This window comes from Notothenia coriiceps, unplaced genomic scaffold, assembly GCF_000735185.1.
Source record: "Notothenia coriiceps isolate Sejong01 unplaced genomic scaffold, NC01 NC01_scaffold00028133, whole genome shotgun sequence".
NCBI classification, from domain to species: Eukaryota; Metazoa; Chordata; class Actinopteri; order Perciformes; family Nototheniidae; genus Notothenia; species Notothenia coriiceps.
The window spans coordinates 203740-219165 of record NW_011360834.1 but is presented as its reverse complement, the minus strand read 5'-3'; the positions used below and the strand labels follow the sequence as shown (position 1 = coordinate 219165).

Sequence of the window (15426 nt, the reverse complement as noted above, 5' to 3'; positions counted from 1 at the left end):
CACAGTTGAACTCACACAGTACTTCTTGGTGTGGATATAATTAAATTCCACTGCTGCATGCATGCCAACAGACGCACTAAAATCGTACATGTCGTGTGCTGCATCGAGCACTTATAGCTCAAATATTGCCTTTCCACATTTCCTTTCTCTACCCTTTCCTACGCTTCATTGACTGAAATCTCTTGTCTCTGGTTCCTTCCTTCTTCTGCCAGCGTGAAAAAACTCCACGACGTTGGGTGAAGGACTGTTTCCATCTACAGGGACTGTACTCCTCAGGTCAATACTCTGGAATCCCAAACAGAAGATCGACTGGGGGTCTCTGCTCGACGACAAAATGGTCAGTTAATCTTGGGTTTGGTTTAACTGAACATCTGCATGGACTGGTAAAGGTCACAGGTTTGAAAACGGTCCTGTTTCCTGTGATTTACAGAGACAGTAAAGGTCAGAACGTAGGCAAAGCTGCCGACGTGGAGAAGCGATGGCACGAACATACATCCCTGCACAGGAAGATCGAGGCGTACAAAGACCCGCTTGCCAGCCCAGCAGCACCAGCTCAAGGTAACAGGCACACAACCAGAGAAGGGGCAGACCTCAGCAAACAAGTGTTACATCACAATCAATACATATGGGCTAAAGAAACGTTTATGATACTTAGACCGTTTAGTTCAGCAGGATAATCTCCACCATATTAACAAACCACTTAACGGTTTGTGAGTAAAAAGCTAATGTTGGGTTGACAAAGGAATACCGCATGGGTCACATGACTTCCACGTCACCCACCGCTAAGAAAGGTGGCTAATGTTGGGCTATAAAGGAACTACAGCAGGTCACAGACTCTCAGTCACCACCGTCAAGCTACAAGGTGGCTAATGTTGGGCTATAAGAACTACAGCACCGGTCCATGACTCAGTCACCACCCGCTAAGCGAAGGAGCTAATGTTGGGCTATAGCGACTCAGCACGGTCACATGGACTCTCAACGTCACCATCGCTAAGCTAAAGGAGGCTAATGTTGGGCTATAAAGGAACTACAGCACGGTCACATAACTTCACGTCACCACCGCTAAGCTAAAGGAGGCTAATGTTGGGCTATAATGGAACTACAGCACGGTCACATGACTTCACGTCACCACCGCTAAGCTAAAGGTGGCTAATGTTCGGCTATAAAGGAACTACAGCACGGTCACATGACTTCACGTCACCACCGCTAAGCTAAAGGTGGCTAATGTTGGGCTATAAAGGAACTACAGCACGGTCACATGACTTCACGTCACCATCGCTAAGCTAAAGGTGGCTAATGTTAGGCTATAAAGGAACTACAGCACGGTCACATGACTTCACGTCAGATAAAATGCAGACTCAATTCCGGGTTTAAGACTAATTTCTGCACCGCTCTATTGTCCCTCCAGGCTTCCTTACATTCAAGACAAACCTGGATTTTGGACATTAATAATACTTTCCACACTACTTTAGAGACACTACACTAACCCTCATGACCAGTCAAATGTTCTGTGCAGATGTAGTGCCACTGGTTAATATTTTCTAAAATATTTGTAATGGTTTTTGAGCCATGGCAAAAAGCCAGCATCAGAGTAGTTGAGACTGGTTTTTATCCTAGGCTATTTACCAGAAAGGCCTTGAGCTAAATACGCAGTTGTTGATCACTTGCGACCTGTAGAGAGGAGCGTTGAGTCAGCCGTTAGTAAGTGTAAAACAGTCACTAAAATATGCTTTTGGACAGACAGACACATGCACGCACAACTGCACACAGTATCTCCCCCCCGGTTAATAATAACACATACATATGACTTCAGGATGAATCATTCACCTGTGTGTTCTTCTTCTTTCTTCTCAGGAGCAGTACGCCGCCCTCAAGGACAAATATGACCAACTTTGTGTGAGTTTTTTTCCCCTGTGAGGCTTTGAAGTGTGTTTGAGTTGAGTTAAGTTCAGAGGGATGTGTGTATGTAATGCATGCTGTGTGTTGGGGTTCAGCAGATGTCGCAGAAATACTCACAATGCTAGAGGCCGGTTTCATAATCATATATATTAAGTTTTTTATCATCTGATAGGGTTCCATAAGGAATCGAAATGTAATCGAAATCTCAATATTGATTACTGCACTTTCTAATATAATAATATAAGAGTCTTTGAATATCAGAGGAACCTTTGGATGTGTTGATATACAACTAACTTACATCCACTTGCTTCTAGTTTTGAGTCTCTTGTAATCCATGCAGTATGCCTATAAGCTTTAACGGACACCACACTGTATGATAAACACTTTTTCCCCCTCTGGTTGTGCAGGAGTTGTCTCAGCAGCGGCGCGCTCACCTGGCCTCGCTGTATGAGTACGTGCAAAGCTGCAGGAAGGAGCTGAGCTACCTGTCGGGGCAGCAGGAGAGGATCCTGCAGAGAGACTGGAGCGACCGCTTGGTGGACGCCCCCAGTGTCCGCATGGAGTACGAGGTGAGGGGGGGGGGTGGGGGAGTCTTTAGCCGCTTTCACACCAAGCACTTAGCCCGGTACGTGTCCCCGGTATTTAGTCCCCCGGAAAACTCTTTAGTCCTCACGAACTGTCCTAGTAGAATCGCGTCCTCACCGGAATAAGTTCTTTGAGGGAGATTAAGGCAAAGGAAGCCGCTCACCGTCACTTCTCTTCTTTCTGCTTGGGTCAACAAAACATTTCGGAGTTTTCACCGGGCGTGGGTTTGCAATTTGCCGAGACAATCAGAATTTTTTGTGTGCCGACACACCACTCGACCATTTTTCATCCCCAGGAAAAGTGCCACATCTCTAGCAAGGGACTATCTGCAGCGGGTGAAAGGTTCACCGCAAACTACGACACGCAAACTAAAGGGGGCTAGGCCCAGGTCCTCTTGTGTGTGAAACCAAATCTCCCCCCTAATTGGGCCTAATGTTCGGGGGGAAATAAGTACTACCGGTGTAAAGCGCCTATTACGGGAGATTTTACATGTTTACGCAGTTTTTTGGTTTTACATGTTTTACAGTGTAACCATGAAAATCAAATCCGGTTACACAGCTCTGGATCCAACAGGTGTAACTGGTGCTGCTGGCTGAATGACGTCAACATTGGCTCATTTTAAAAAGACAATGGATTACTTGGCAGAAAACAACTCTGGTGTCAAACACAACGTTTATGACACTTACTACGTTTAGTTCAGCAGGACTAATCTCCACATTTTAGCACCCACTTTTTGAGTAACAGAGCAGTGAATTTGGCTACAAAAGGAACTACATGCAAGGTCACATTGACTTAACGTCACCACCGCTAAGACTAAAGGTGCATAAACGTTAAGCTATAAAGGAACTACAGCACGTCCACATGACTTCACGTCAACACCGCTAAACTAAAGGTGGCTAATGTTGGGCTATAAAAAGGAACTACAGCACGGTCACGATGTTCACGTCCCCTCCCACTGCTAAGCTAAGGTGGGATAATGTTGGGCTATAAAGGAAACGTACAGCACGGTCACATGACGTTCACGTCACCACCGCTAAACAAAGGTGGCTAATGATTGGTGCTAATAAATGGAAACTACAGCACGGTCACATGACTTCACGTCCTCCACTGCTAGCTAAAGGTGGCAATGGTGGGCTATAAAGAAACTACAAGCAAAGGTCACATGACTTCACGTCTCCACCGCTAAGCTAAAGTGGCTAATGGTGGGCTATAAAGGAACTACAGCAAGGTCACATGACTTCACGTCACCACCGCTAAGCCTAAAAGGTGGCTAATGTATGGGCTAATAACGGGAACTACAGCACGGTGCACATACTTCACGTCACCAACCGCTAAGCTTAAAGGACAGGCTAATGTTGGCGTGAATGAAACGCTGCTTTTTTTAAATTCTCCTCACGTGGGGTATTTAACTACGACGTATTTATATGGAGTAGAGGTTGTACAAATCATGTCCTTCTATTGTCTTTTCAGAAATTCAAAACCCAGCGTCTGCTATCTCATGAGAAGAGAATCATCAAGCTGCGGGGGAAGGGAGACGGCACAGGGGAAGGAGAAAACTCGTTGAAAAGAAACATCCTGCCAGCCTCCACCATTAAGGATACAGCTGTACGCTAAGATCAATGTGATGGTCAAATATGATGAAGGATTAAGAAAAATGTAGATATACTAAACTGAGGCATTTGTAATTTCACAGGCCTCACAGAGACGCTGTGCAGTCGGGGTGCAGGCCTTCCTCAACCTGGTCTGCTCAGAACCATATCACCTGGACACATCGAAGACTACAAGAGGTAGGAGACCCGCCTAAAAAAACAATGACTATGTTCATGAAGCGGAAAACTCAAGTAAACGTACAAGCCACCACTGAGAACAAAACCCTCGTCTCTTTTCCTCCGTACCCAAATCTCTAAAACGGGGGAACAGACGGAGCCGATCCAGATTTGGCGTCCGAATATCTGCACCGTAATATGTGAAAATGTGGGCGAGCTTAGACCCAACGGCCCGAATCAGAAACCGTGTGCTATCGAGAAACAATGCCCCGAGCTGTTTTGGAATTGTAGTATACTTGCGTCCGGTGTTTTACATTCAGCATCCGCTAACACCTCCGAGCTAACCTGTACTGGAGAGGAATGTTGTGAAGAAGCGGAAATAAAAAGGAACTCACCTTTGTGGGTAATAACCGCGACCAGGAGGAGAAAGCCCTTTGAGCTCCCATCCTGTTTCAGAGAGAATCCTTGATAAATCCATGGATATGCGCCGTTTCATCCGGCAAGTAATTTACTGTATCCTCGTAAATTCTGGCAGAGCATTAGCTCCCCCATCCTCTATCTTTTCTTTTCTTTTAAAGCTAGGAACCCAGTAATCAAGCCTTTTCTAACAGGGCTGGAATACAGGATGTCCTAAAACATGCATGATCTGTTTAGGTATTTTTGAGCAAAACACCTTCATAGACATGTTTTTATACTATTTGTTAGATATATCTGAGACCCATAATAGTATGCCATAAAGAATAGCATACCGCATAGCCGTGAACTTTAAGTGAAGTATATTATTGCTGGTGCCTCACAGTTCCAGCGCTGGATGGCAGAGCACGCTGTCCGGATTCTGTGAAGCTCAACTCCAATCTGACCCGAAGCTCTCAACAGGGAAGAGCAACCCAGAGGTCCTGATGCTTTGGAGGTAACACCGCTACTATATTCTTTTAATTTAAGAAAATTAGGTACATTAATTGGTCAACATCTAACCGAAGGTCATTTGTTATGGTTTGTGTTGTATACCTCACCATTCCTCCCCATCTGTCCCTCAAAGATNTAGAAAAACACAGCGCATAATCAATCAATCAATCAATCAATCAATCAATCAATCAATCAATGTTTATTTATATAGCCCAATATCACAAGTGTTGCATTTGTCTCCAAATGCAACACTTGTGATATTGGGCTATATAAATAAACATTGATTGATTGATTGATTGATTGATTGATTGATTGATTGATTATGCGCTGTGTTTTTCTATATCAAAACCACGGTTACCATTGATCATGAAACATGTCCACCTTGTGTTTTTACCATTGGGTCCAAACATGGAATCAATGGGCCAAATAAATGAATAGCAGAATTGGTTCAATCATTTCTACATCACCCTTGAGGCACAGAACTGCACTATTTTCTGCAGGGTAATGATAATCTGACAGCCTCACACCGGTAGTAGATAACAAGGGAGCTTGAATCCTCATTCTAACTTCCACTCTGTCAAATTTGCCCTCGTGTATACATTTAAACAGATTTAAGCTCCATTTTTGAATCAAGTGAGTGAGAAATGAAGTGCTGATTCTCAGCTTTGAGGTCTCCAGACTTGAATGCTCCAGTGTGCCACGACAGTAATTAGCTTAAATGTAATTAAGGATTATTAATCAAAAACAAAGAAATGTATAGTCGGTTAATTAACTGGAATACATGTGGCACAATAGATGAAAGGGAGGTAATCATTGAATTAAAACTATGTTATTTTCTATAAGCATTGCTGGATGTATGCATTAAGCATTGTGGAGTAGCCTTATAAGAAATAAATCTTCACAACTCCTTGGCTTTACCATTTACACTTTTAACTGTGACATTTTGGTCATATGGCAGCCTTTTACAAAATGATGTATTTGCTAGATGGCAACGGTGTCCTGCACCCACACTAATTACACCAGAGGAAACCTGCAGAGATGAAACAGGAGCGTTTCATGGACCATCTGGGGAGCGATTCAGTCGATACAGCCCTTGCAGTCATGTACTGATTTGTACCTGCTGTCACTGTTTTTTCCAGTTTTTGCCAGGACCAAAAAAGGTTCTCAAGGATGATTAAAAATAGTTTAAATTGACAAGCCCCTTCTGAATTGAAACCGGGATTGGCTGTAGATGTGTTGCCTTTGATCAGAGTAAAATCTTCGGTAGTAAAACTACCTGTTTCTCTCTTACAGCTAGAGACATGAAGTTATGAACGGTGATCAAAATATTGTAGGTGCAACTTGGTTGTAACTTGCTCCGAAATCTTAGATTTTCTGCCCCAACCAGTAACAGGTCTGTAAAAAGTCAAAGCATCCTTTAGTGCTAAATGGAAGTCATTTGATCTGGACATAGTTAATGGGATAAAAGCTGTCAGACTGCCTTTGCCACTTGGTAGTTTTCCAAAATGTCAATTGCGGTTCACTTGAGTAACATGAGTTGTATCATTGAATACATTCTACCCTTTTTCTGTAAGTTGTACTGTCATTATTGCCTAGTGGCTACTGTTTGTTATCATTAGAATTTGGAACTTTAAATGGCACTTTTTACCTCAAAATAAGCTTCAGGGTTCAGATTTCTCCAGGGTGGTTCATCAGGAGCTGGGTTGTGTTCACTGTGCAGACTTCACAGATCAGTGATGGGTCAAACCTGCCAGCATCATCCAGCAGATGGAGCCCTTAAACTGCAGCTGCCTGTGGCTTCCTTCAACATCCAAATATGTATACTGCTCTCCACTCTGCCATCATGAAGTTTCTCTGCAGTACCTGGTAGGGCAATTACGGAAAAAAAGACAATCATTTCAACACAATAACAAGCCATTTGTTTAACTCAAACTACGAGTATGGAAAGCAGTGTTCTCTTTGCTTTCTGATGTTTATACCAAATCATCAACATTTTATATTGTCATGAATTTCTTACAACTTTTTAAAAGACAATCTGTTCATTTGCACATCTCACATGCATATATAAATTACATGTAGGCTATTGTTATATTTTTGTGAAATTCTCAGGAGTTACACTCTAATAAACAATATAACTGGTAAGTACCAATACGAACTGGTAAACTGTGTGGAAATCAGCTTAAGAAAGAAAGAAAGAAAAAAAGAAAGAAATATATTTCCTTGTTTACATTTGTGTATGGGACTCACAAAACAACTATTTTCGTTATTTCATTCCAAGATGGTGGATACAAGAAAGATAGAAAATAAGTGTGTAAGGAATGTTCTACTTACCACCAAGTACAAAACCACAGCTTCACATTCAAACATTTCATTTCAAACAGCACTGTTTGAGAGGGCTATACGACGGCAAGCACGATGGACAAATAAACAAGAACGAGAAACTGCCTCCTAGTTACCAAAGATATTACTAGCAAAAGAGAGGTCACCGCCGCTGGAGACCACTTTGGGACACAGTCGTAGGGCCATTAAAGCAGTGGAGACATTAGCCTAGCATAAATGGCGTCGGGTAATTTTTGCGTGTTGCCAGATGCCTATCTTCCACTTTGTACTACATTTACTTCGATGTACGTTTGAAAAACAATCTTTATTTAACATTAAACTAATAAAAAGGGTGGTTATTCATTAAAATAGTGTAACGATTTGGGAAAGAGCTCTTTTGTGGCATTGGGCTAATCTTTCCTCCACAGAATCTTTGATCTTAGAGCATCATAAGAGGTGACAATACATCCACTCTGGTACATTTCCTGTTTATTTTAATCAATTTAATGTGTGCAATGCAGACCTTCTTTTTATCTTTAGCACATTAATAAGATTCCCATTTAAATAATAACAGATATTTTCCATTTTAAACTGTCAAACTGTGTAAACCACTAATAAATCAGACTGCTGCAGTCCCCATAGCAACAGAGGAGTGGGTGGGCATCACAAAAGGCAAAGGGTCACGTCATGATTCATGCCTCTGGAGTTCACATCCAAATCTGTTTATAATCTTTAAGCACTAAAACCCAAATGCACCCACAATACCTTATAACCATCCGCTTCCCTATCAAAGATTAAAACCTTAACATTTCCCCAATTTCCTACAGCACAGACATGGTACAATCTGCCTTCATAAGAAAAGCATAACCAATGGCTTCCCCCCTCCCTCCGTCTGGCAGGTACCACTTCCTGCTGAGGGGTTGATGCTATCCATCCACCCCAGATCTAGTGCTCATTGTGGCAGAATTACAGTGCACTGGACTGTACAGAGCAGGGTAGCATCCAGGCTGCTGTCTGTGAGGGGTGGGGTCCGGCTACACTGATACCACCAAACGAAAGCTAACAGAGAGGCAGAAAAGGAGAGGAAAAATAGAGCGCAGAGGGGGGAAGATTGCACCTACAGAGGACTATAAAACGGGTAAGGAGAAAAGGGGGTGGGTGGAGATAAAGGGTAAGAGACAATGGAGAAAGGTCCAGAATTGTTCAAATAGATTCGCTCCTTTGCTGCTTCTGCTTCCCCCCTGTTGACAATACATTTTTCTTGATTCCTTTTCCATATGACACCTTTTTGTTTAAATCATATGTATATTTATTTAACATTTCATGAATATATTTATGTGATTATTCTATTCTACATTTGATCTGTGGGTATTCTTGCTTGTGGTGTGGGCCATGGTGTATACATATGACCATTTGGCCCAGTAAAGATTATTTTGCATTTGATTGAATACATAGACCCATGCTTTTGTTCCTATTTGCAATTATATATTGGAGGAGGGGTGTCAATTCTATAATACAATATTGGCTGATATTCATACTTATTCATATTGGAAACTGACTGGTTTCATGGCTGTGCAACCAAAGTTTCAACATACTGTATGTAAATAAGAAATATATGCTATACTTGTTGAGCATATCCTTCATCATGTTCTGTATGACACAATAGTGCTGAAAGAATGACTTTTTTTCAGGAACTTTAAGGTCAGTCAGTGATTTTGATCAGCCACCTAGATGTGTAGAAAAAAGCTAACTTTGCAATCAGTAACCTAATGTTTATGAGCAGGAAATACACACCTCCATCTCAAAGCCTTTACAAATTAGGAATACATTTTATTTTATTTTTAGAAAGATGGCACACTTAGTCAAAGTATTGATTTGTATTTTTAAGATGTTTGGAATGATCATTTTCTGGAGAAATATAAGGCAACCAATTCAATGGAAAATGTAAAAAAGAAAAAAAAGATTTACAGAATGTATTTGTATTTCCATGCCATTGTTATCCCTGGAGCTTAAATGTTGTTGTGTTGGTGGACAGGATGAAAGGAGACACCCCAGTGAACAGTACCATGATGAGTGTCGGTCAGGCCAGGAAGCTGGTGGAGCAACTGAAGATAGAGGCTAGTTTCTGCAGGATAAAGGTAAGACAAGCTGGACGCCTCACATTCAGATATAAATCATACACTAAATCCAAAATTGAGTTAAATCCAAACAGTCGACTAAATACATTTCCAATTGGCTTTTTGAGAAGCGAAACAAATATTTGTTTATACAAGTTCAAATAATTTCATGCCCAACACTGAAATCAAACGTGTTACTTGCTCATGTCAAGTACATGCCCACACAAAGTCATAATGATACATTATTTGTATTGAATGATTAATAATGCTGCACAAACTAAAACCGCCCTCATATTAAACAAAGTCCACTTTGATTTGCCCATTGACTTATAAAGCATCTAAGTTGAAAGAACAGCACTAAATGATCTTGACATTTACATCTGTTTTGCAGTTGAAAGAGAATCACAGGTGATCAATACACTCTAAGTCCATGCTTTCCATGGAGGAGTTTCCAGTGGAAAGCATGACTTTTGACCAGAAAAAGGGTTAGTTTTAATGCTTTAAAAGGCGTACTTCTCTTTACTCAAAGACTTCAAGAACCAAAACACATTTAGAAATTCAACATCAACCTTTAAACATTTAGATATAGAACTCTTTATAGCGATACTTGAAGTATTAAACTGGGTCAAATCAAAGTAAATCCATATTTCTATTCCCACACTTCCCGCTCAGACTCTTCTGTTATTGATTCTGTATTGTTTCATTCTCTGTTTTGGTCCTAATGATCTATTACCCCTATGTTATGGCTGTAATGTGAGACCATTTTAACTGCAGACATCTAGTATTCCTAAAATGAATCAATATTAAACCTGCTCATACTGTTGGTATTATTTATAATAGTATACTAATTTACCAAATACATACAATTTAAAAAAAACTGCTAAAGTGAATGAATCCGTGGATTAATAGAATAAGTTAAATTAGCTCTGCTTCAGTTGGCTAGAAAAATGTAATGCGGCTTAAATTAATAATAATAATAATAATAATAATCCAATTGTATACATTTGTAAACTGAGACCATTTTTGTATACTTGTACATTTTGCAGACATTACTAACACATTTTTACAGTAAAGTTTAGAATGCAGGACTTTTATTTGTGACAAAGTATTCACTTTTTTTGGAGAAAAAAAAATGGAAATTGTATTTCTTTATTCGAGTAAAACATCTTAATACTTCGTTCTCCCTTGTATTTCCAATATGTAAAAAATATTGCAAAAGTCCTCCAGTGGAGATCTTGAATGTCTTGCAAAAATCCAGAGAAAACAACCTTTGATTGAAACGTGATGTTGAGTTGTCCCTGATTCTGACCGTCCTCTCAGGTATCGAAGGCCGCGGCGGACCTGATGGCGTACTGCGACGCTCACTCCTGTGACGACCCCCTGATCAGCCCCGTGCCCATCTCAGAGAACCCCTACAGGGAGAAGAAGTTTTTCTGCGCTCTGCTTTGAGACCAATCAGGGATTTCTGTGATTAAAAGTACAACTGTACAGTATGTACATGTATGTACAGTGTGTACTTCTGATCTGAATGAGACATCAATGTACTATAGGAACCTTGCATAAAAGCTGCCGATGTACAGTACACAATCAACTCTTGAACTAAATTATTTCACTGCTAAAGTCTCAATGTAAGAGGGGAAAAACAAATATAACAAAACCCAAACATTCAATCGAGAGTCAGAGTTATCATAATCAAAAGTAAATAAACTTAGGAAACAGCTATTATTAGTTTAATAACACATGTCATGCTTATTTACATTATAGGTAACTGCCAAAAAAGGATAATTATATGGAACATGCAGGGAGGCAAAGTCCCACGCTTTGGATTTTGCTCGGTCAGATGCTGCTCTGACAGTTCAAGGCTGTCACTTCGGCCCATTATAATGTTCATACATCTGTGATTGAAAAAAAGCCTATGTTAGGTACATTTATGAAATGTCCTATCTGGTTGCTACTTGTAGAGGTAATAGCACTCTTCTTCAGATTAACGCTCTTTCAGTGTTCTGTCTCCATCAACAGCTAGCTTAGCCTTTTAGAGCTACACATTCATTCAATAGAGGAACAAATCCAGCGGAATGAATCCTAAAACCCAAGAAATGAGTTGTACTTCAGGTTCCGTTTGGAAGTCAATGGGTTTTCAGCTAGATGCCTGAAATTAGTTGTGTGTCAGTAAGAGACTTTACAGTTTTGTCAACCTGCTTGTGAATTTTGAGGCTTTTACATGTTGAAAAAAAACAAAAAGGTCTGGCTTACGCTTCTAAAATCATAGTGATGATAATTTGTGAAGAGCATCTTACTAACAAGACAGGTGGTATGATAAACGTTTGTTGGCCAGGACTAATTTTCCACTTAATCAAAAAACTAAAAGGAACATTTGCTAAATGCTTATTTGTAGGACTACAAAATACTTCAACCCTGCAGCACTCAGTTCTCTTTTCCAATATGTTTTGTATCCCTCTGTTTTGGCAGTTACTTGTATCTACCAAGTCCAGGCTGTGTTTATGAGTGGAGCCATTTCATTCAAGGTTTATTAAGATGTTAGCATTTTGCTCATTTCTATACTATTGCCGTCGTGTGTGTGGAAAGGTGCTACTGTGAAACTTAAGCCAGAATCCTGAGTCTGATCACGGTCGGAAAAAATATGTTATAGTTCAATAGCACATAGACCCGAAAGAAAAAAAACATTCCTAGGGTTATGAACATTTAATATATAATCTAAGCCATTAAATCAAAATCAGCTATATGATTTGAGTCTGTCACAGGAACAGTTTTATATTTCTGCAAGGTAAACAAAATAAATGCAGTCGTCAAATGTACTTTTAAAGTGTACATTTTAACCAATCAGGTGTGATGGGCCCTTCAGCCAAACGTCTCCTCTCATTCATGGGAAGCCAGGACGAATGTGAATGACTTGGGAATTCCTTTTATTAATTAAAATGTGTCGCTTTCTCTGTGGTTATTTCTCCATCTATAATACAGGCAATGACATATTTATGTTAAATGTCTGCAAGAAAAAGAAAATTGCTGTAATTTGGAGTTCCCCTAATCTCATGAGCTCCACGGCATCTTCAACACAATAAAACATATGTTCGAAATCTTGCAAATAACAAATGTGGTGCTTTGCAAAAAGAGAAACCATGGAACATGAAGAACTGAAATAAAACCTCCTGGTATCAAAGATGTTTTCGCACTTGTGATTTTATTTGATAGAAATCGAATCTTTAATGAACATGTAAGAGAAAAACATGTGTGGAATATAAAAACTGAAGAGTTTACATACACATTAGCGAGTGTTTCACAAAGAGCTGCTACACAACAGTTACACCTTCAAACAGCTGATTCAATGACACAACCCAGACATGCACTACTGCAGGTTTTACAGGTTAATAACATGTTTGGAATAGCATGCATTAAGGCATCATGTTAGAAACAGTCAAAGATAGTGTGGAGCTCAATGCAAACTAACACCATGTGATCTACTATTGTTTAAAGGTTAGTTAAGACACATATAACCAATACATTACATAAGTTTTGTCACACGAGATTCTACTGAAGCTGCAAATGGTGTTGTTCCAGTAGAGCATATCAATACTTGAGCAGCTTCACTGTTAACGGACAAACAGGGGTTGATTTACTCTCTCGTTGGATTGGATTTGTCATAATATTCTAACGGTGTTTATCCAAAACCTCTCATCCTGGTAGCCATTTACGACAGTGTTTCATCAGAGTTTTTATTTATACACTTTCCCCCCATCTTAAAACCAGCTTTGACAAGACGTGGCCACGGTGCTTCTTTATTTGCAAGAACAAACATAAAAGGTGTTTCCAATACAAAATGAGCTTCTCTGCTGAGACCAGTTTCACATTCATTTTGAGGTTTTCGTTTTTGTCTGTCACATAAAATCAGTTACATCTTCAACCAGACATTTCCAAACTGACAACCTACAAGAGATCCTTAAAAACATTGTCCTATAGTGACATCATGCAAAACTGTGATATGATGCACAATTATGAGGGGAAAAAAAGAGCGCTTACGTGGACTTTCCAATGGCTTTAAAAATGGATAAACCGGGCAAGATGGCAACAAAGTTAAAGGCTTTAAACGTAGAACAAAGTATTTGAGCTTAAAATATGTCAATTCCTAGTAAACGACCAACAATTGATGAATCAAAATCGAAACGTTGACCGTAAACAAAATGTAAATGCAGTTTTCCAATTAACCTAGAAAAATTAAATATAATGAACATGAGCACTCTTATCCCTTAACTGGAGACTTGACAGTCTACTAAATGTTATTACAGCACAACATTAATAAAGGTATATTCATGTGTCACTGTGCTACAGCCCTACGAGGACATGTTCAGATGTTCACCATAAAAAGGCCTACCGACGTCACAGCCAGATAAAATGTTACAATATGAATATCATTTTAAAGGAAGATGAATCCTACTTGTGAAAGACCATGAAATTGGCATTTGTGAATTCTGTTTGGGGTCAAGAAATATACTTACAGCTTTGAGTGTAATTTAAATATAAAAATGACTTCAATAACTTCATTAGGGTGCACAGTGTCAGTTCATATTTGTGGTATAGCTGAATATAATGGATAGCACTGAAGAGGTAATGTACAGTTTGGACTTCAGAAGTAGAAAACGATGACTGAACACTTTATAAGAAGGCGTCACACCATTCTTTGAGGCACCCAAAGCAGTCACCTTGTTGTTTGGTATTTGCAGAGCAAGTGTCTTTCAGCCAGTCCCGGAAAAGCTCCTCGTCTTTCTTCAGCACCAGAAACTGTCCGAGGACCACGTACGCCTGTGGAGGGAAAGACAGACACGGAAATATAATAAAGACAGGAATGCAAGGGTTTCCCACATTAACGGCCCCGTTGTTAAGAAGCCAGTGTTCAATCACATCTCGGAAAGCATGAAGAGAATAGGTGAAAGGCTGAGACTAACCCTGTGAGTCACAGCCTTTCACACTCACCCCAAATAATCATTGACTTTTAAGAAGACAAAGACAGTGTGTGCCGTGCTGTCTTTGTCTTCCTGGAAGCAAAGGCACTAAATTGCACATGGCCTTTCCGTTAATAAACAAACACAACATTGATTCAATCAAAAACGTGCCATATAAATAAAGTGTATTATTATTATTAGACAATCCAGCAACTGCTTTAACACTAGGGATGCTCCGATCGATTGGTCACCGATCGAGATCGGCCGATACTCACTCTCCACCGATCGATCGGTGCTCTCTAAACATGCCGATCGCGCGGCAAAACAAGCTCGCTAAAATCGCTTCACCGGTCCGGCATTATTTTAAGGTGTCCGAAAAAGACAGTAAAATAGCGGAATGCAACGTGTGTGTGAAGCAGAAATCCGGTGAGCGGAGCGAAACACACAAGAGTTAGACCTAACAAACACACGTAGCAATTTTATCTACCTCTGGAACAAGCTAAACTAGTTATAAATATATTTATTCTTCGGGTCACTCATTACTGGATGAGTGAGCTGCGTGAGATAATGACAGGCTGTCAGGAGCGGGAGAGAGGGGGAGAGAGAGAGAAAAAGAGAGCGCTTCCGCTCATTTCTCCCGTGTTATTATCCAAAGTTAATGTAAGCTTGAATAATGTACATCATTTGAATGTAATAATTAAGTTGATTGTTGTTTGTGGAAGCTCCAGTGAATCGAACCCTGTCCTAAAAACCCGGCTTAGCAGCTTAGTCATAGCCGACGTATGAACTAGCCGGCTTCAGGCTAGCTCACCGCCCCGGATTCTTACCCTTCGAAATTTTGTAGTGAATTTAGAAGCGGTAATTTCACTACAAATTTTG

At 40.2% G+C, this 15426-nt stretch overlaps 2 protein-coding genes across 3 annotated transcripts in view; one reads left to right on the top strand and one right to left on the bottom strand.

The window, feature by feature from the left end:
- Positions 1-8442: 8442 nt before the first annotated feature.
- Positions 8443-12247, top strand: gng3 (guanine nucleotide binding protein (G protein), gamma 3). The gene is made up of 3 exons (XM_010785643.1): positions 8443-8613; positions 9511-9613; positions 10913-12247. Exons 2-3 carry the CDS (start codon positions 9512-9514, stop codon positions 11039-11041), a joined length of 231 nt encoding a protein of 76 aa, XP_010783945.1. The 5' UTR covers positions 8443-8613; position 9511; the 3' UTR covers positions 11042-12247.
- A 525-nt stretch (positions 12248-12772) lies between these two features.
- The window catches only part of banf1 (barrier to autointegration nuclear assembly factor 1), a 4684-nt gene continuing 2030 nt past the window's right edge, over positions 12773-15426 (bottom strand). The window contains exons 3-4 of one of the 2 annotated variants that reach the window (XM_010785645.1): positions 14308-14407; positions 12773-13197 (exon numbers count right to left, since the gene is read on the bottom strand). In XM_010785645.1, the coding sequence (XP_010783947.1) occupies positions 13178-13197; positions 14308-14407 (120 nt within the window). In that variant the 3' untranslated portion in view covers positions 12773-13177. Of the gene's footprint in view, positions 14408-15426 lie in introns of both variants that reach the window. The other variant, XM_010785644.1, reaches the window with a different exon arrangement.

Bases quoted from the DNA above. Each gene is read 5' to 3' on its own strand.
- gng3 (XM_010785643.1), top strand. From the start codon at position 9,512: ATGAAAGGAGACACCCCAGTGAACAGTACCATGATGAGTGTCGGTCAG. The intron at 9,614-10,912 runs GTAAGACAAGCT...CCGTCCTCTCAG, and splicing joins CTAGTTTCTGCAGGATAAAG to GTATCGAAGGCCGCGGCGGA.